This window comes from Myxine glutinosa, chromosome 10 (assembly GCF_964187855.1).
Source record: "Myxine glutinosa chromosome 10, kmMyxGlut1.1, whole genome shotgun sequence".
Classification (NCBI taxonomy): domain Eukaryota; kingdom Metazoa; phylum Chordata; class Myxini; order Myxiniformes; family Myxinidae; genus Myxine; species Myxine glutinosa.
Genome location: NC_136270.1, coordinates 12,417,479 through 12,438,840, shown reverse-complemented (window position 1 = coordinate 12,438,840; position 21,362 = coordinate 12,417,479). Strand labels below are relative to the sequence as shown.

The 21,362-nt window shown below is 46.6% G+C and overlaps 1 protein-coding gene across 11 annotated transcripts in view; it reads right to left on the bottom strand.

Annotated features, from left to right (window-relative positions):
* Window positions 1-21,362, bottom strand: part of LOC137434235 (serine/threonine-protein kinase/endoribonuclease IRE1) — an 86,898-nt gene that overhangs the window by 40,100 nt on the left and 25,436 nt on the right. For 10 of the 11 annotated variants that reach the window (XR_013624665.1, XM_078785345.1, XM_068127036.2 and 7 more), the window contains 9 exons: window positions 17,231-17,264; window positions 16,962-17,034; window positions 13,691-13,763; window positions 12,030-12,152; window positions 9,891-9,992; window positions 9,519-9,762; window positions 9,129-9,207; window positions 5,425-5,632; window positions 5,169-5,260 (listed from right to left, as the gene is read on the bottom strand). Coding sequence is in view for 10 of the 11 variants with exons in the window: in XM_078785345.1 (XP_078641471.1) it covers window positions 5,169-5,260; window positions 5,425-5,632; window positions 9,129-9,207; window positions 9,519-9,762; window positions 9,891-9,992; window positions 12,030-12,152; window positions 13,691-13,763; window positions 16,962-17,034; window positions 17,231-17,264 (1,028 nt within the window). In the remaining variant the exon portion in view is untranslated. Of the gene's footprint in view, window positions 1-5,168; window positions 5,261-5,424; window positions 5,633-9,128; window positions 9,208-9,518; window positions 9,763-9,890; window positions 9,993-12,029; window positions 12,153-13,690; window positions 13,764-16,222; window positions 16,292-16,961; window positions 17,035-17,230; window positions 17,265-21,362 lie in introns of those variants that run through there. The other variant, XM_068127048.2, reaches the window with a different exon arrangement.

The window sequence follows — 21,362 nt, the reverse complement described above, 5'->3', positions numbered from 1 at the left end:
ATAACGAGAGTTACTCGTCACCGGCAGCAGCCCTGTTGAATCACGAGACTCGAGCGTCCTCTGACGGCAGCTCATACGCATTACAAACTCTTGTTTCGGCACGCGAATCTACCGTTGGCAGCGATCGCACGACCGGCATGGCTGATTACGACAACGCACAAAACGACCGGAACGCGCCTCCCCAGCGGAGCGTGCAGAACCTCCGCGATGCATACGGCAATCCCGTCCTGCAGCGCTCGGAGGAACGGAGAAGACCGGCTGCCGAGAGAACGTCCCGGATGGACGACAAAAACGACCGAAACGCGCCTCTCCAGCGAAGCGCGCAGAACCTCCGGGATGCATATGGCAATCCTGTCCTGCTGTACAGCGCGCGGAGGATCGGAGAAGATCGGCAAACCGAGAGAGAGTCCCGGCTGGACAAACCATGTTTGTCCCAGCGTTGTCCCGGATGGATTGTCTAGATGTCTAGATGATTGTCATGCTAGATGTCCCGGATGGATTGGCCATCCACGGATGTCCGACCGATCCATCCATTCAACGCCTTCATTGCATGGCACGGATCCAGCCGGACCGCGGATGGATCGACCATCCACGGACGCAAAGACACAGAGACCCAAAGACAGCCATCGCCCCGGATGGACTGTCCATCCACGGATGTCCGACCAATCCATCCATTCAACACCTTCATTGAATGGCTCGGATCGACCATCCATGGACTCAAAGACTCACTCAAAGACACAAAGACTCACTCAAAGACACAAAGACATCCATGGACGCCATCCTGGGCCCCCACAAGGGGCGAGGTGGGAGTCGTTATACCGGTCGGCACCCGGGCGAGCAACAATAACCTCCCGGGCCCCCACAAGGGGCGAGGTGGCCCGATCACAGGGAGGGGCCATGTCGAGCAAAGGTCGCAGACGCTCCTTACCCGGAGCGACAGAGCCATGGGTCACGGTGTACCCCAGAAGATCTATCGTGCGTAGGGAGTATTTGCACGTATCCTCGTGCATAGTTAAGTGATACCAGCGCGACCTAAAGGAAGCGCTTCAGATTAGCATCATGGTCATATCCCTTGGTCATATCCACAAACCGTAAGATTATCGAGGTAGACGAAAACATCGGTTAAGTGCTCCCGATCGGCGACCTCAAGGAAGCGCTTCAGATTAGCATCATGGTCATATCCCTTGGTCATATCCACAAACCGTAAGATTATCGAGGTAGACGAAAACATCGGTTAAGTGCTCCCGATCCCACCCCCCCCCCCCCCCCCCCACCGAGGTTGCAGCAGCGCGCTGCATACCGAAGTCAGACGACCTTCACAGTCTGGGTCAGGCTGAGTCACAGTCAGTCTGGGGCAGAGGGAAAATGGAATCAGACGAGGCGTCTCGCAGTCGCGAAATGTGCGTGGATACGAGCCAAGAGCTCTGTCCGATAAACAACAAGCCCAGAGTCAAGGGCGAGCAGGCAGTACGGTGCCCCCGTTACTTGCGCAGGTGACAAGGGAGTCGGGCGCGACGCTCAATGTCACCATTTCACGAGGTCACCGTGTACTCCCTAAACGGCGCGGGCGCGCGACCTCAAGGTAGCGCCGCGTTACGTAGTTTACGTCGTTTACGTAAAGGACATTTGGTACGTAGTTTACCAAGGTACATGGAAATGTAAACGAATCCCCGATGAGATCGCGTGAAGCACGCGATTACGTTAATGACGCCATAGAGCAAACGCGTGATTAGTCGGTGACGTCATCAATTGGTTCGGGCACGTGCGGTTCGTTGGCGAAACCAGCCAGCGTGGCACGCTGTGACGAGACGCACGCACGAGACGCACGAGACGCACGAGAGGCCTGAAGTAGTATCTAGGGCGCACAGCGTACGAGGGAAACCGAAGGTTGAGCTCGGCCCGTTGAACCAGTGCGGCTTCGCCGAGTCGAGAGGGTGAGCACGCCGAGTCGAGGGGCGAGCACGCCGAGTCGAGAGGGCGAGCATGCTTGGCAGCGATAGACTGCATGACCTGAAGTAGCGTCTCGTTTGTTTTGCTGTCGGGTCAAAGGATCGAATACATATCACGCCCTGAAGTAGCGTCTCGTTGATTAGCTTTCGGGCCGTGTTTTGTCTGGAGCTTTCGACATAGATAGCCATATAGAATACACATACATGGTATACGAACATCTTATGGAGTACACATGGTATACGATCATCTATCATAAGCATAAGCCCGAGTGTTGTGAAAGGCTATGAAGGTCCCGCTCGACGTCCTTAGAAACTCATCCGTGCTGCGACGAGTCCTCGCATGGTGCCAAGCGAGCCTCCATTGAGGCGATTCCGGGCAGCGGAGTTCGCCGGCCTCGTTGAGTAGCCACATGTAGGTGGGATTTCGACGGCCGCGATCAGAATCGCCGGCCACGCAGAGTGGTGCCCGCGAAGGGCGCAGGGCCCGAGCAGCCGGAGTGAGCCGGCCGTGTGAGGCACGGCGTGATTCCGACGAGCAGTGCGCGATTCGCGCTGAGGAGGTGGTTCCACCGAGAAGCGAGTGGTCAGGGTGAGCCGGCCGTGTGAGGCACGGCGTGATCCCGACGAGCAGTGCGCGATTCGCGCGGAGGAGGTGGTTCCACCGAGAAGCGAGTGGTCAGGGTGAGCCGGCCGTGTGAGGCACGGCGTGATCCCGACGAGCAGTGCGCGATTCGCGCGGAGGAGGTCGTTCCACCGAGAAGCGAGTGGTCAGGGTGAGCCGGCCGTGTGAGGCATGGCGTGATCCCGACGAGCAGTGCGCGATTCGCGCGGAGGAGATGGTTCCACCGAGAAGCGAGTGGTCAGGGTGAGCCGGCCGTGTGAGGCACGGCGTGATCCCGACGAGCAGTGCGCGATTCGCGCGGAGGAGGTGGTTCCACCGAGAAGCGAGTGGTCAGGGTGAGCCGGCCGTGTGAGGCACGGCGTGATCCCGACGAGCAGTGCGCGATTCGCGCGGAGGAGATGGTTCCACCGAGAAGCGAGTGGTCAGGATGAGCCGGCCGTGTGAGGCACGGCGTGATCCCGACGAGCAGTGCGCGATTCACGCGGAGGAGGGGATTCCACCGAGTAGTGAGTGGTCGGAGTGTGCCGGCCGTGTGGAGGCATGGCCGACATGGGAGTCGTGATCACTCGCGTGGGACTCTCATCTCGGGCCGAGGCACACAAGTCGAGGAGGTTCCGTTGAGGCGATTGACGATCGGAATGCCGTTAGCGTTTCCCGCAACTGCGGCTAGACTCGTACCTTCGGCTCCAAGCACGTCCGTCGACCCGGCGGGTTTTCTGCCGCAGGACATTGCTTTGGCGACGTAGTTCCGAAACAAAATGCTTGCGTGGTTCCGATGCATCCGGTCCCTTCTCCGTGGCTTACGCCAGCTCGACGGGTCCTCCGCTGGGCATTCTTCTCCGAGGCGAGCATTGCAGGAGCGTGGGCATTATCTCGATTCCGAGCGATGTCAGGAGAGGAATTTCGATTAAGTGTTGTAAAATCAAGATACAACATCGTCCCAAAAATAGGTTTAATCGAAATTCGTTCTCAACAGCATCTAGAGAGAAACCAATAAACATTGTATTAATATTACAGGTGAATACAGGTGCGTACAGGTGGTATGACTATAAATGAGCTTATGATATATATAGCAGAATCGTTACCTTTCTATGGAAGCCCAGAGGAGCTATAGAGTTACATTGCGATGATGGATGTACATCTCCTGTCTGCGCTGAAAGGCAGTCTCTTATATATAGGAGCCGCGAAGGTGTCGCGTAGCGGCCATGAGGAGAATAACATCAGAGTCGTAACTTGGATGACGATTTCATCACAGACCATAAATCCTAAATAAAGATGTTTATGTGGGTGTGTGTGTGAGCCAAGCTCATGGAAGCTTATGGAAGCTCATGGAAGAGCAGAACATATGGCAAAGGGCCAACAGACAGAAAGTGGGGCGAAGGGTAATCGGGTGGGCGAGAATGCACAGATGCTTCTCAGCACGAGGGCATTGAAATGGGGGCAGGGTCACAACAGGTGTATAAACACTCAGATGTGATAGGATGGGAAAAACCATCCGGTGCCAATGGGCAGCAGACTTGAAATACTGGAGGGGAAATTTGGAGACAACGGACTCGAAGATAATTCCACAGGAAAAGTAAAAGGTGATTTATGAACGGGGATGAGCATTACGCTTAGATTTGGTGGAGGGTAACAAGGTCAGGAATCCTGATGGAATTCTTGCTACCTGATGAGGGAAGTAGGGCGCTCGGGAGGACAGGGCTTCGGCAGGGAGACGGAGACAGTAAAGGACAGGATTGACATTGAGTTGAATTATTGTTTTACATAATAAATGGAAAACATCAACATGTAATGACTGAAAAGGAGGAGAGGAAGTAGATGCTCTCAGGGAATGATAGGAAGAGAAGGGAATGGGGCAAGAAAGGAAGGGTTCAAAGCAGATAGGAGGAAGTCGATGGAAAAGGGGTATGTATGGGATATATTTCCCCTATATATAATTTTATTCTAAATAGCTTTAAATAAAGGCAGAAAAAAACGATAATTTTAGTAGGATATGTATACGATACTCACCGGGATTACCTTAAAGTATCGGTAAAAGATTAACCAACAGCCATTAGAATCAGTATTCTGTAATTAATATTCTTCAAAGTACCCTAGCAAACCTTCCACAACCTAAACTTCCAAAATCCAGGTTGACCTCCAACCTCAACTCTTTTACTCCTCATTTCTCCCATCAATGGAACCAACTTCCAGAGGGTGTTCTGTCTCGCTCTTCCCGACAGCACTCCAAGCAAGCGGTGCACCTGTCATCTCTTGTCATCCCCAATTCTGATCCTTATTACCCCCATTAGACTTTCCTATAAGCCCAACCATCCTACCTCTCCTCTGTTACTGTTTGTTCATTCCCTCGATGTTTATCCCACTATCCCAATCTTCCCTGAGCCAAAATTAATTCATAATAATCAACTCAAAAGATGTCTACCATTAATTAGCTCCCTGATTAGCTCCATGAATTAGATCCATATCCTTGAAGGTCAAAAGTATAAAATTCCTACTTGCATTACCAAAATCTGTGGAAAGACCATTCGGAGACGACAATATTGACAAACAGAAAAACGGACAAACATGCAACAAAACTTTGGGGTGGCCAGAGGTACCGGTTTGGCGTTGTTCTCGGTGCCAGAAGGTGTGCGGATGGGTAAGAAGTTCAGCAGTGTGGTGTGTAAAAGTGGAGGTAGTTCATGGTGTCCTGAGAAAAAAAGGAAAAAGAAAAGATCCTGTATGGTAAAACGAAGAGCAAGGCAGGTCCTCGTTCACCATATTCCCCAAGAAAGAGCACATCATTGCAAAAGGCAAATCCATCTCAAGATAGTCATCATTCAAATTATTTGTTTTCATCGGGATCTGTCTCACCGACGATTAACCAGTGCTGCAGATGAGAAGTGCTGTGGGCAGAGGCGTCGGCGAGCTTTTCTGGTTCTCCGCATCTGGAATCGACTGCCGTGGTTCCTCCGAGGCAGATTTTGGTGGTTGGTGTTATGGCCCGGGTCATCTTCCCTTCTTGCATGGTCACACCCTCGGTGAATGGGCCATCAATTTGCGGCACAACGATGCCCTTTGGCTATGGAGGCAGAATATGAAAAGGGCACAGAAATGGAGGGATTAGGAGAAGGACACACTTCAATATTCACAATGCCCAATGATTGCCAGGCCATACAGTAAGAGGACAAATCGGCTCCAATGTTCCATCCACAGCTTTGAACAATGATTGAATTACTGATGAAAAAGTTATATTTACTTGTGCTTATTTGGGCCTTCGTTGTCATTCTAAACTACATGGAGATTGGTTCTTAAGACATTGTAAATAAGTTTAAAATCCCACCGCATATATTATAGACGAGACGCATTTATGAAAAAAGGCCATGTATAAGCTTCTAAGTGTATTTTGGGGTAACAGTTGTAAAGTTAAAGTAAAGGAGCTGCATGTATATACATGATATATAAATGCTTGTTCAAAAAAATTGTCCAAAAATGGCAATTTGGCGGCCATTTTGTTTATGCTAATTAGAAGGTCAAAAGCTCAAAATTCGGCTTGGGAACCAGGTTAATCGAATTCAGCATACCCGAATTCAGCATGTTAAAAAGTGAGGTTTTTTTTTTTTTTTTTTTTGTATGCTGAAATCGAGGCTCGTGAAAGAGCTAACATTTATTTCACAAACAAATCAACCAGACAAACAAAATATACAAAAAGAGGGAGCGGGAGACAAGATGGGGAGAGAAGGGGAAGCACACAACCACAACATTTGAGAGCAGGGAGAAGTGTGGGAGGGAGAGGGCTTGGGGGCAGGAAACAAGGAGGTATGGGGTGAACGACTGGGACGAAACAGAGAACGAAAATAATTGCAGCGCATTCGACGAATCGCTGAGAGAAAAACAAAACCACAAGGTCGGAGACGGTACGGTAGCCAAGCCTACGAGTACTAGGCCTCAGAATACTCGATACGCATTAACCGACGATTGTGTATACATGTACGAAAAATTAGCACCGAAATTTTTCCAAAAGATACGCTATAGGTACATACACCGAAAGATAGATACAGTCTCGACAAAAACACAATTGAGAAAGATCACTTAGCTTCGAAAGCGTGAGCGCATGGAACAGCTTCGAAAAGGCGTGACCTCGCCGTGATCTCGCGAGATCTCGACTGTGATCTCGCGAGATCTCGACTGAGATCTCGGTTCCGAGATCTCGGTTCCCAACTTTAACCCAAAAATGCACCGAACATTCACATTTCTCAGAAATCCGTCTCGTCCATTACAAAGAGCACCATGGGCATTCAAGAAGATGACAGGAAAAAAAAAAATCAAAATCCTGCCTCACAATCTGCACATGTTACTTGTCATTGGGGTGTCTGCATCTGCTTGGGTCATTAGGGTCTGCATCACATGTGACTTGTCATCATCATCTTTTTGAATGCAGCCTGTGCTTGCTATTTACATCATTGTCGGGGGCATGGCTCTGCCACTGATGTAGTGCGGCTGTTCCAAGTCAGCTGGTGCTCATTTTGCCAACCTTGGAAGGATGACAAGCTGAGTCAATTTCCCTGGTGTTATTAACGCAACGACAGGAGCTCAAACTCAAGACCCCAAGACCTTAAGTCAGCCACTATAACCATTAACCCAACGCCAGGCTTTACTTTACACGCCAGGCTTGTATCTTTTTAATGACGGTTTCAGTTCCATGCTTTGAAGAAATTTATTTTATAAATACACTCGCAGAAGTACCCGGCATTGCCCTGTGATATTCTAATCCTGCTGGCATTTTGAAGAAATAAATTTGTTTTTTTTGTTGTTTTGTTTTTATAGGTGCCTAAAACACTCCCCTACCTACACCCAATAAGGAAATTTTATATGTAATATATTACACACACTAATCGGGGATAATTTAACATTACCTTTCATATAGCTACAAAGGCTAACTCACTTTTGTTTTCTCAAAACTAACATTTTTTTTTCAAAATATATATTTTTTTGCCTAAAACATTCCCTGGCACTCACTGATGAACCTCTGAAAGCCTGAAGAAGATCTGTTCAGCCATCCCTGAGAAGAGTGGTGACACAGACAGACAGACAAATGGCTCTCTTATAGTATAGATTAGAAGAGGACCACAGTGGTTGGGCAGTCGATGTACCAACAATGGAGTGGTGGAGAGGGAGTGTATAAGAGACTTAAATACGAGTAATATTAGTCAGAGCTAAACGATCTTGGGTGGGTTTGGACGATAACATGACATGTCATTGGGGTACCTCACTGGAAGATTGGAGCAATGATTATGACTGTACAAACAGAGGGGGAACATTTATGGACAAAAGAGTGTAGGAAAAAAAAACAATACTCAATCATGTTTTGATAGAACATCAGACTCAGTAACAAGAGCTTTCTTTGTATAGTATTTATGAGCGTGTGACATCATAGGGAAGAAAAGTTTGGGAAAAGTTGTATAGATGGTCTTTAAGAGCACCAAGATGTACTTGTGGAGGAGGTGAGGCAGCCGGTGTCCAGTGTCTGACACCGCTGTCCTTGTAACCCATGATTCACCCATATTGACCCACACTCACATCTAAGCTGTCTAGCATGTAGCATGGGTTTGAATCTCGGTCAAGCTATAAACTGTCATCCTGGTGTTTCACAGGCAAGGTGATTCATCAATGTGTGTGCAATCCCTCAGATGGACGTTCAACTGGGTGTTTGGTCTGCAGGCATGAGTTTGGGGACGTTTAAAGATCCCATTGTGTTCTTCGCAAAGAGTAGGCAAGCACCCCGGCCAAATTTCAAATTCCTGCCCGAACCAACAGAGGGCGTTGGATCAGCGGCACAGCATCATTGTCCCTCAGCCAATGATGCTACCTCACAGCCTTGTGTGGCATACAAAGGAAGGAGAAGAAGTCCCTTATTACTGATAATGTGTACCTAAATAGGGTGTATATGTGGCAGTCACCCGTGTTAGTCATAATTCCTGCAGCAAGTGCTGGTGTTAAACAGGAGTTCATGGTCACCATTCCAGTTATGAGGTACTAAAGATGTGTTTGCATATTATGGAGTACAGTAATACTCCATATGAAGGGATGGCATGGAAAAAATCCTACCCACCTCCTAACTGATGCTCAGTGAGGCAGAGACATTACATTTGTGTGGCAGACAACATGTGTCACTAAGAAGTTGTGCAACATTTGCTGTTATGGGACATTGGGACACGGTCTGTGCCTCGCAAATGAACAATTTTGCAGTATGCTGCCCTGATGAGCCTGAACAAGGGTGAAACTGGTCGGTGGCCCTGCATTCATCCACGTGTGACCATTTAATTTTAAATATCAGTCTTTAAAGACCTGAGTAAGCCATCCGAGTTTGGAGGTGATGTGCGTGACGTCAGCATCATTCCTTATTCAGGGTCGGAAGAGCCTTTTCTGTTTTACACACACACACACACACACACACACACACACACACACACACACACACACACACACACACACACACACACACACACACACACACACACACACACACACACACACACACTGAGTGAGATGTATATGGGGAGGAGTGCAAGATTCACCAGAACTGACACGCGATCATGTGCCCATGACTTGGTCACGTAGAGGCCACTCTTGGTTTTGCCCAAATACAACGTCGGCCTGAAAAACAGCATTAAGCTCCAGTAATATCTTTGGTCCTAAATATTTTCAGGATAAATCACCATTGCTCCTCTATATCCAAAACTTCCACCAACCTGGGCCTAGTTTTGTTCAAAAGAACCAATAAAAGAATGCCAACATCGATAAGCAAGAGTCAGACAACCAACTAAAGATCCAATCCAAAGTAACGGAGCTACACCTCTTGTCAGCAGTTCATCACATCAGCAGCTTGTAGTTTGGTCCAAAGAATTTTATTCAGACCAAGCAGCTTCGTGGTGATTATGATGCTGTAATTTAATGTAATTAGTTACCGTAGACCAGCAAGTATCTGTTGCCCAGGTACAGCTCGACTCATTCCGTCCTCCCCCACAATGAAGCGAAGCCGGAGAGTCTCCTGAGCAAGACCGACAAGAGGCACGAGGTACGGTTCATCTCCTTTCCACACAAGTACTGCCACCACAGGTGATGAAAAGTCCTGTGCCCACAGTAATTGCCCTGAGGCTTGGTCAGCGGTAACCAGCATTCCTTCACCACTCGCAGCAATATGGGTTAGACCTACGCAAACAAAGTACCACATGGGTAGCAATAGAAAATTAGTGCAATCACACCGGCTTGCAACTCTGATTTTAAATCCAGACAGAGGTCACATTATACATGAAAGAAGGAAATGAGTTCAAACCTACCATAGGCTGAGGTGTCCTTTAATGGCTGTGCTGAGTAGTGGTAATAGGTGACATTCCATCGCAGGGCACGCGTGCGCATGTCATATGTACTCAGAGTGTAAACTGTAGTGGGGTACGGTGAAGAGGAAGAACAATATAAAGAAAGTCAGCTAGATAAAGCAAGTAAAAGAGGACATCAGAAGATGCCACTGTAGGTCTCTGGTGAAACGGTGCGACTCAGGAAATTCATCAATTAATTAATTTCCAAAGATTGTACCAGTAGACAAAGTTTGCGCTGATGTTGCAGTTCCATCTGCAAGTCAGGTCATGATGGAGGGTGTTTAATGCAACATTAGCATGTAAATCCTGAACTATATTTCTGCATGTTCTGCTTGTCTCAGCCTTTCAAAGAGATAACTAAATGCTATATGATGACTGCGTTATGTTCACAGACGGATGTGCAAAGCTGGTACAGTAATGAAGAAAAGGTGACACTGACATTATAGTATTATGCCAATGTTTAAAACATCTCAAAATCATACAGTTCCGTTGATGCTCGGCATCGCTCATCTTCGAATGGAGATCAAGTGGAGTTGCTGAACCAGCTCCTGAGCTCTTAGCATGGCTTTCTAGTGGATTAACTGCAAGGGCATCAATCGCTTTGGAAATGTGAGTGCATAGCGCAAAGTCAATACGGCATAAGGTCCGGGGCCCGTTTTGGATTCCGCACACTTTATGACCGCTTGTGCTACGTTTTCTGGGAAAATTATTTTTGGGAGATTGGGGTGCAGGGTCAACTTTTTTGTGTACTGTACAGTCCAAAAAATAAAGGAATAGGACCAAAAAAAAGAGAGTAGTAGGCACGCAAATGATGCTCCAAGTTGATAAGGTTTTTCCAAGATGGAAAAAGCAAATAAAACATCGGAATTCCTCAGGATATTTTCCAGTTTAGTCTAAAGCAACATAATAGACTGAAAATACAACACAACAACATGCATTTTAAGGCCATTTTCCCTGCTAGAGTGGGGGTTAGCCTTGCGGTCCCCATGACAATCTTCTCCATTTTGCCATATTTTCTGCATCTCTCCTTGTTAACAGTTAACCCCCTTGCCCGCATTTCTTCTTCGACCATCTTTCGCCAAGTCTTTCTCGGTCTTCCCCGTCCACGACTTCCTTCTACATTCATTTCCATCACTCTTCTCAACCAGTCACTTTCATCCTTCCTCAACACATGACCAAACCATCTCAACCTGTTCCTCTTCACAGCATCAATCACAGGCTCTATTCCCATCATCTTTCGCAATTCATCATTTGTCCTCCTCTCTCTCAACGATACTCCGCACATCCACCGACCCATTCGCATTTCCACCCTTTCCAGCCTCTGACTGAAATAGACTGAAAATAATGTCTGAAAATGTAAACATTGAGGCAGAAACAATCGAGATGGAAGGCCTGTCATGATATGTGCTCCCATCAGGATGCGGTGCTATACGGTACACATTTACATAGAGAATTTGCGTCGACCTCCCTCCCACCCCCATTTGTAACCTCCGGGGTGTCGCCACAACCTGTCTTATGAGTTAGGATGGACCCTTAGTCCCACTGGCAAGTTTGGTTGAGATTGCATAAATCACGACCAAATGCATCGACCAAACACAGACACCAGCTTGCATAATTTATTATGACTAGTAGAGTACCCGCCCAATGGGCGATATTGTTCCAAGCATGCGACACATACTTCTGCCATATACCTTTATTTGGCCGGTGTATAAGCAACTGACAGCTGCCTCGATTGCTCCCGGAAATAAAATTAAAAGAACTGGGGTTACGTGCCTGAAGCAAAACCTCACCTACTGCTTATGATTCAAAACACCTCACTGCACCGGAAAACTGCACAGTAAATGGTGGTGACTTGTAATACCCTCTCCCACCTGGAGGTGGCACTACACGATACACATTTATACGGAGAATTTCCGTCCCTCCCGCGCACCCCCAAGACCACCGGCAAAGATAAAAACACCCGATACACTAACTGGGGTCATGCTATCCTCCCCACCCCCTCTACCCATAGCCTACCAATCAACGCCCATGGTTATATGTAGCTTAAGATGTGGAGAAACTACTCAACTGTCATTTGCAGCAACTGTGAGCTGCACTTACCTTTGCGGCCGATATATATCAAGGATGACTCCACGTCACTGCTGCTCGGTGAATACGATCCTGTGAGCTGCTCTCGACGTCCAGTCCAAGCGTCGATGACAGACCAGGAGTCCTGCTTTTTGCCTATTCAGATTTGAATGACAGGAAGTATGTATACGCAGAGATATGTTTGTGATTTTAAAAAAATGAAAATAATGCTAATAGAGGAGAAGAGCTTTAAGACGAGCATTAACAAGAGAAATTAGATAGCATTAATAGCCATAACCCAGTGATTTGTTTTTTGGTGTGGCGTATAAACATGTGGAAGAAGTTAAGCAGCTTCAGTGTTCCAAAGTGTGCAATGTTTCATGGCAATTAAACATAAATAGCCTGAGTGGGCTGACGTTCATTTCTTGAGGTTGTAGTTTAGACCTCTGCTGATTTGGGCCCTGGGAGCCTCCTGATCCCTTGAAACCCCCCACCCCCCCCCCCCAACCTCCCCTGATAGGAAATCGGAGATTATCAGACCGAACAATCCTGCAGACCATCGAATAGAAGGGCTGTATCGGGTTTCAGAGCATCGGTTGGTAAATAAGGGATGAGTATGGATCCGAAGTTTGGGCGGTAACCCCCCCCCCCCCCACCCCCCCCCCCCCCCTGGGATCCCGCTTGATCCGAAATCCAAAAATTGAAGCCTGAGCGACATCCTGAGGACAGACATCCAGACATAACGACCCATTTTACAAGTTCATCTCTTCGAGAATCAAGATGAGATGACCTAATAACTGGAATGAATGAGTTATTTGGAGTCTTCAGTTATACAATAAAATGACCGAGTGGCCGAACAGTACAGACAATAACCTACCATCCCACAGGTTTTGGGTTTAATTCTAACTGAATGCAAAAGTATTCAGGATTTGGATTCTAAACGTGTATAAATGAAGATTGTCCTTGGAGAATTACCATGTTATTTGATTGTAAAAAATTTTTTTCAGCAAATGAGAAGCTTGCATTTAAATCAGCGAATCATAGCGCATCTTGTTAGACAATTCTGGCACAGGTATTAGGTGGGTTTCGTAGCACACTGATTTAGAGATCAGTGTTTATCAGCTCTGGCATTCACATATCATGTGACAATCTCAATGCAACGCAGTAACTCCTTTCTGATTCTGGCAAAATTCCATTAACTCTACATAGGTGTACCCAAAGGTATACCCAGGGGTGCACCTATCTAGGGTTAATGGGTTTCGCAGCCACTCCGTAGCAGACCTGCGTAGTGTTGAGTGCCATCAGCATCCCCAACATCATGCTCTGAAGACTATTTTGCATCAACTGGTCATCCTGTCCCCAGTTGCGTTTCAGATGTTTTTGCCATGAAGAGATCGCCACAAGACAATATTAAGTATTCAATGACAATCCACAAATCTAGTTCTCTCACTATGAGAGGAGGCACAGTGCTACGCATTGTATAATTTGAGAAAGTTACACCTGTATAGAGGTTGGAAGAGAGTGACCAGGTCACAATTTCTCCATGTCTTAAGGCTCAGTACTTGGTGGTGGTGTTAGTACACATCAGAGATGGTTGTAAACAGACATGATGTGATAAGGGATTGACCATGTTAAATAAACCTTATCCTACCACATGTGTTGGGTGCAGCATATTCGTGCGGTGGGTAGCAGACCTGTGTAGAGTAGGCCATCAGATGTGCGGCAGGGTGCAGCATGAACCAGTTCCGGGATGGAGAAGGGAAGTTTCTGTTGAAGAACATCCAAACGGTACCAGATCAATCTTAGAGTAAATCCAAAGAGAAGAACATCAAAAAAAATCTTCATTTATTGCCTGTTGGGTTCCAAGAAAACAGTATAGGGTCACTAAATCGATGGTAACATACCTGGGGTGAGACCGGGCAGTGGACGCAAATGGTCACAAGTTTTATATATATATGTGGCTAAGTGGCACGATTGCAGAAAGTGCTCCTCTTTTTCTTATTTTTTTATTTTTATTTTTTTAGTATACAAGATCGAGGCTCGTGTAAGAGCTAACATCAATCACAAAAAAAACAACAAACGGACACACAAAACATACAAAAAAGGGAGTGGGAGACGATGCGGAGAGAGAGGGAAGCACACAAGTACAACAGCAGAGAACAGGGACATGGGGAGATCTGTGGGAGGGAGAGAGCTTGGGGGGAGGGGGCACGGGAAGGCGGGTGGGGGGGGGGTGGGAAAGGTATAAAACCCATGGACACTGCTGGAACTTCCAGGAAAGAAGTCGGAATTTCAAAAAAGTGGATCTGGGGTGAATTAACGGGGGTAGAAAAGATCAAGGTTTTGGATGGGGGAAGATAAGAGATGGTGGTGAACAGCTGTTTTGAAGACCTGGAGGGAGGAGTGGGACTGAAGAGAGTGAGGAAGTTTGTTCCAGAGGTGGGAGTAAAGAGGCATGAAGGAGTGAAGGTGAATAGTGAGTCTTGATTTTGGCAGTTTAACCATAAGAGGGTTTCTGGCAGATCTTGTGCGACCTGAAGGAATATTGGGGGGACAGAGCACAGAGAGAGCTGGGGGAGCTAGGCCAGAGAGGAGTCGGTAGAACACAGAAAGACCACCAACCTGCCTGCGGTGAGTAAGTGAAAGGCCCTCGGAGTTAGCTTCATCGCGGGAGATTCCAATGATTCTGAAAAACAGATACTCCAACATAAGTGAGGCAGCCAGCTGAGCAATCATGTTGGGGGTCCATGAACAGATATGTACAAAATGGTAATTTCACATCACTTTGCGTGTGGTCGTGGCGAAGTGGTGAGGATCCCAGAGGTTGTGGATTCCATTTTGACTTACGACAATATAGTATTAAGGATTTGGATTCTCAGCATCTCGAAACCAAGCTTTGTTCCCATGAGAATCACTTTGCCATTATGAGTTATTTTCTAAAACAATCGACACGTCCATTGTTGCAGCTGTAGCGCGGGCAGTATGGGGCCGAGCATTGTCATGCTGCAGCAAATCACCGGTAGTGAGTAGTCCACGACGTTTTGATCTTCTTGCTGGTTTCAGGTGATTTTTAAGGTCGCAGTATGATGCACTGGTGACTGTGGTCCCTCTGGACATGTAATGCTCTACAAGTGGGCCTCGGCTATCCCAGAAGAGCGTCAGCATCACTTTCCCAGTGCACGGCTTTGTGCGGAACTTTTTGGGCTTCGGTGAAGTTGAATGGCGCCACTCTTTGCTTGCCCTCTTCGTTTCTGGCTGAAAGTAGTGGACCCAGCTTTCATCCCCAGTCACTACACGCTGTAAGAAATTGACGCCTTCTGTTTTGTAACGACACAGAAGTTCTTCACATGTGTCCACTCGCCATTCTTTCAGTTTGGGTGCAAGTTGTCTAGGCACCTACCTTGCAGACATCATTTCTGGTGTGTCGGCTGTGTGTGGCCAGCCTGAGCGAGCAGCATGGTAATTCTAATGGGTTTCGTTCATTTCTAGGCTTTGCCTATTTCATATTAAAATGCCAAACTGAATCGCTTCCTTCGGACACGGGTGCGATTTTTGTTGATTTATTTATTTATTTGGCTCTGGCAGTTAAACAAAATTGAAAATCATTCCAAACTGTTTTTATGGAAGTTTTAATAAAGGACAAAAACAACAGGCATGAATAACGAATGTAACGTGTTGTGGCTGCTGTGTGCTGTTGTTGTTGTTGTTGTTGTTGTTGTATAGCCCCGGACAGTTCTCGTGAAGAAGCCAATCGGAGACAACTGATCAATCTCGCAGGAGCGACCCATAGATCCCCCACATCCAGGATGGTGGACCCCCGCCTTCACAAAATCAGGGTCACAACAGAGTTGGAGGGAGAGAAAAAAGAGAGAAAAAGAAAGAAAAAGAGAAAAAAGGGAGAAAAATAAAGAAAAAGAGAGAGTGAAAGAAAAACAGCGAGAGAGAAACATTTGGGCAGCAGGGAAGAATGGGGACGATTTGGCCCCCAACTTGTGTTGAGGGGGTACAACCACCATGAAGAGGCATCCCCGATAGTTGTCATGTAAATAATTTTAGCTCTTACACGAGCCTCGATCTTGTAAAAAAAAAAAAAAAAAAAAAAAAAACACTGGACACTCCACTTTTAAACTTCCTGTTCCAGTCGTACACCTGTTGCAGCGAAAAACATGCTACACCATATTGCATCTTCATTCTGCGATGGATTTCACTGAGATTCACACCCTCACTTCCAAAGAAATGGATGACAGAACGTTGCTCCTCCCTGGTGCATGCTTCTAAGGGATCCGCCATCTTGTAACTGCTCTACCGACGTCATACACTCAATGTTGCCAGATCTAAAACAGGCGAAACATGACTCTTACCCATAAATATAACATATGTCGTCTACAACCACACATATTACATTCTCAAATTCATATCGCCATTTTAAGTTTACTTAATGACTGGCCCTCATACATACCTGTACCAAGTTTTAATTTATATCCCTTCAGCTCTTCACAAGTTCTCACATTTTTACCTGACATGACCTCTGACCTTTGACCCCAGGACCCCCAAAATCTAATCAGTTAATCTTTACATCATTATACATATCTGTACCAAGTTTGAATTAGATCCCTTTAGCCATTCTCAAGATATAGACCTATTACAGACTTTGACCTTTAACCTTTGACCGCTTGAACCAAAAATCTAATCAGTTAATCTTTACCTCATTATAAATACCTGTGCTAAGTTTAACTAAGATTCATTTAGCCGTTCTCAAGTTATCACGGTAATGAAAACCTGTCACGGACGGACGGACAGCCAGACGGACAACCTGAAAACATAATGCCTCTGGCGACTTCGTCGGCAGAGGCATAAAAACGACTGATGTACAACCAAAGCTGAGGTCTACCAAATAAATAATTATGAAATCATCAAGTTTTGGTGAAGAAAATGTGTGTGAAGCAAAGTGCAGAAGAGACAAACCACGAGGCCTTGAAAGCTCTGGCTGCCCATCACGTAAAGGCTTCCATCTTGGGGGTCTGGCAGGAAAGCTGGTCTGTAAACAGAGCACAGGATTTGGTGACAGGCTCTCACATCAGCAGGTTCGCTTGAATCCAAAGAGATAATCTGAGAATACATCTTGTAAATTCAGTGATGGTGAAAGCCAGGGATGAATCAACAGAAGTAACATGAACTTCTGAGGTAAAGAAAGATGGATAAGTCGTGATGTAGCTCTAGGTTGTGGTACTTACTCTGTTGGCGTCTCAGACATTGTAATCATCGGATCTGCAAAAAAAAAGAAAAAAGAGAAAACCATCAACAGGTAAAATAAAGCAGCTTTTATTACCCCACGCACGCGAAGCGAAAAGCGGGGTTAAGCAATTGCTTCATGTCCGTCCGTCCGTCCATCCTGGCAATTTATTATTGTCAGTTTATGATTGATGAACAGCCTATTTAAATTGAATGTTATATTTTGAACATTAATTCGAACATGAATCGGAAGACATGTTTGCCATTTTGGCTCCGGGTTCGTCCCGACCACACATGCGCAGAAAGGAGTGAGATGATATTTTTACTCTGCCTGCCTGGCAGTGAAACAAAATGAAAAATCATTCCAAACAGGAAAGGTACTGTTTTTAAGGATGTCCTAAAGGACACAAACAACAGGCATGCATAATGAATGTGTTACGTGTGCTTAGGGTGAGGTAAAAGACTGCGGAAAATGGTGGTAAAACTGGAACTAATTTATTTATACGACTTTTGCAATCTTTATTTAATTTAAGTTGAATTATATACTTGAATACGAGAACACAAATCTTCTGTCATAATACTTCCAAGAACCTCCAGGCTTGCAGTACTTCAATTTAAATAAAGATTCAAAGGGGTGGTGTATAAGAGTGGTGTTCGGGACTGATGCTGGACGACTTCAATATCACTAAACTTTCGGATTTTTTTAACGATCGTTAAAATCAATATTTAATTTAATTTAATATTTGACAATATTTAACAATATTTAATCAATTTATTAAAATTGTAGTAAAATTGAAGAAACACTGGGTGGGGTATCATGGTCTATGAATGCTCTAGTTTCTACAACAGTAGTTATGGCATCCAAACAGTGCTCTCAAGGTACACTGGAATAGACAGAGAGAGGAGATATTTATTTTCCACTAGCAACACCCGTTCCCTTCAGGAGCAATGGCAAGTCGTTTTCCGGCCGCCTGCATTTTTTTTTCCTTGTGCCTACGACCTGAACTTGGATAGTACCAACACATATGCAAAATTTGGTGGAGATCTGGCAGCCCTGTTTTTTTCTATGTGTAACCGGCTGGTAAAAAAAAAAAAATTCACACCGGAAGGTAACATGGTGTTGGCCACGCCCATTGGTAGCGGAAATTACGTCGACTGAGCAGGCATGACGTTTGAGACCGGGGAGGATGACTGCAAGTCTGTTTAAGATTCACCAGTTAGGCATCAGGGGCAGACTTTTCTGATGGGTCCGTGATTTCCTGTCTGGCAGATCTTTTCAAGTGCGTGTTGGTGCTGCTCTGTCCTCCATGTTTCTCACTAAAAAGGGTATTCCTCAGGGTAGTTGTATTAGTCCCACCCTTTTTAACATAATGATAAATGATGTTGCCTCTCTTCCAGGGGTGCGGGGCAATTTGTCTTTGTTTGCCGATGATATAGCTATCTGGGTTCGGGGCAGGAACTGTGCGTTCATCTCCAAGCGCCTTCAGGCTGATGTTGTCAGTATTGAGCAGTGGGCTGCAAAATGGGGTTTTGCCATCTCTGGGCCTAAGTCTAAGCTTGGAATCTTTACTCTCAAGAGAAAGGTTGAGGACGTCAGATTAACAGTCAATGGCACGGCCCTAAAAGTCTCTCCGGTGGTCCCCTTTTTGGGGGTGATCTTTGATAAGGGCTTAACCTGGAATGCCCATTGTGCCAAACTTGTAGCTAAGTGCTCGAAGGGTCTCAACCTTCTCCGTTGTATCTCCGGTACTTCTTGGGGTGCCCACCAGGATAGCCTCCTTATCTTGTACAGAGCTCTAATACGTTCGCACTTTGATTACGGGTGTCAAGCCTTTTGGGACATGTCCCTGTCCATCCGGAGGAGGTTGGAATGAGTTCAGTCCAAAGCTCTCCGCATTTGTCTTGGTGCCTTTAAAAGCTCTCCAGTGAGCGCTCTCCTGGTTGAAGCGGGTGAGCTGCCTTTGTCACTTCAATGGGAAGTGTCTATCCTCAAATACTGGTCCAAATGCATTTCCTTCGGGGTAAATTATCCTGGCAGTTCTCCGTTCCTGGATTGCTGGGAGTATCATGCTCTCGGTAATCTCTGTCGGCTCCCCCCTTTTGGTCTCAAGTGTGTTAGGGCGGTTAAAGGGTTGGGGTTGGACCTCCCCCCGGTTAACACAGCCAATAAAGTGTCCCTATGGCCGCCTTGGACCCTCGTGGTTCCAAGAATTCACCTGGATTTACAGAGTATGACACACAGGGACAATCCCGTCGTGACAAGTAACATGGCTGTGGAATTCATTCACAAGTTCTGGAGTCAATCTCTCCATGCTTATACAGATGGCTCCAAAAATCCGGGTCTTGGCCGTACTGCGGCTGCCTTCTGCATCCCTGATGTGAAGGTGACCAAGGCTTTCAGGCTTTCAGACCACCTGTCGGTATTTTCGGCAGGACTTTATGCAATTGTTTTGGCTCTTGAATGGATTATAGACTTTTATCCCCTCAGCGCGGTCATATTTTCCGACTCTCTCTCGGCTCTGACAGCGCTTAGGTCGTTCCAGCCTGGCAGTAGGAACGAATTGGTTCTTGAGGTAATTAATCTCGTAAGTTTCGCCCATTGGAGGGGCACGGTCGTCGATCTATGCTGGGTCCCGGCCCATGTGGGCATTGCAGGCAACGAAGTGTGTGATCAGGCGGCCAAACGCGCCCTCAATCTGGATTTCGCAACCCCGGTTCCGCTAGGCCAGGCAGACCTCTCTAATTTAATTAAACAGAAAATTAATGTTATACTAGCCGAAACCCGTGGAACATCCACGGAAGGGAGGATGTGGTGTATGGATAGAGTGCACCATTATGGATGGCATAGGGGATTTGCTTGTCCGAGTAAGAGTTAGGAAGAAAGATGAGAATGAAGAGTGCGTATATGAACAACGTATTTATTGCTCAGATTTTTCGAGTATGGCTGTACGTGATAAACAAAGAGCGCGGTTGGAAGAAATTATGGCAAACCCACCTGATGAGGTTAGCGTACACCGCGATCGACGACACCGGCACAAATGCATGCTCAGGATTGTCCACTCAGTGGACGGCTTGCTGTCGACTTCGACTGTCCAATCAGCGTACGGCTTGCTTCGCCTTCACCCAGCAGACGCCAATAAGATGGCGTCGTATCGGCAGTTAATCGGATGCTTTTGGGCCCCAACGTCGGCTAATTCAGATTTTTCGAGTATGGCTGTACCTGATAAACAAAGAGCGCGGTTCGTAGATCGTAAATCCATTAGTGCCGTGGGCATCGGGTCACTGGGTGCGGCGTAAAAGGGATAACAAAGTCGAGTCCTTACGCTATTATTATATAGATGGCAAAGTCAGTGGGACTCCTCCCCTAAGGGGAGGTGGTGTCACAAGGTGCACCCATCGATCGTGTCCTTGGGGTCGTCTCCCCGGCTCCCTCGCAGGGAGCAGTCTATCTTATCTCGACTTAGAATTGGGCATTGTTTTCTCAATTTTTATCTTCACAGGATCGGGTGCCATCCCTCGGGGTGGTGCGATCGGTGTAAGGTTCCCGAAGATCTGGACCATGTTTTTTCCTTTTGTCCGCGTTATAATAATGCTAGATCTCGTCTTCAGCTTTCTGTCCGCGGAATGGGGATCACGTGGTCAGGTCTGCCGGAAGCCTTTTGCTGGCTGGATCTGAAACATCCTGGGTTTTGTCGAACAGTTTTAAAGTTTATCAAAGAGACGGGGTTAGCAGTGTGAGTCTCTAGTTTTTCTCGTGTTAATCTCCTGGTTGGTATGTTTGGATGTTAGGGTGCGTGGCGCATATAGAGCCTCGTGGCTCTGAAAGCGCCAGTAAACCTCAAAAAAGAAGAAGAAGAAGATGACTGCAAGGTTTTCACAAAAACATGGCCAACGAGGCTCGTGTGGTGCCATCCCAGTGGTTTTGTTCGTCGAAAAGACAGGATAATGGATAAAGTTAGTAATTGCAGTGTTTTATTGAGGACATGTTCGCCGAAAAGTTGTACGTAATGTACGGATGGTTATGGATTCGGGGGGCTGAGTGCATGTTTTGCAATGTTCCAGGGGGAGATCTCCGGAGGAGATTAGTGTTGGTTTGGTACGAGAAACCACACATGTTTTGTGAGTTAATCAAAG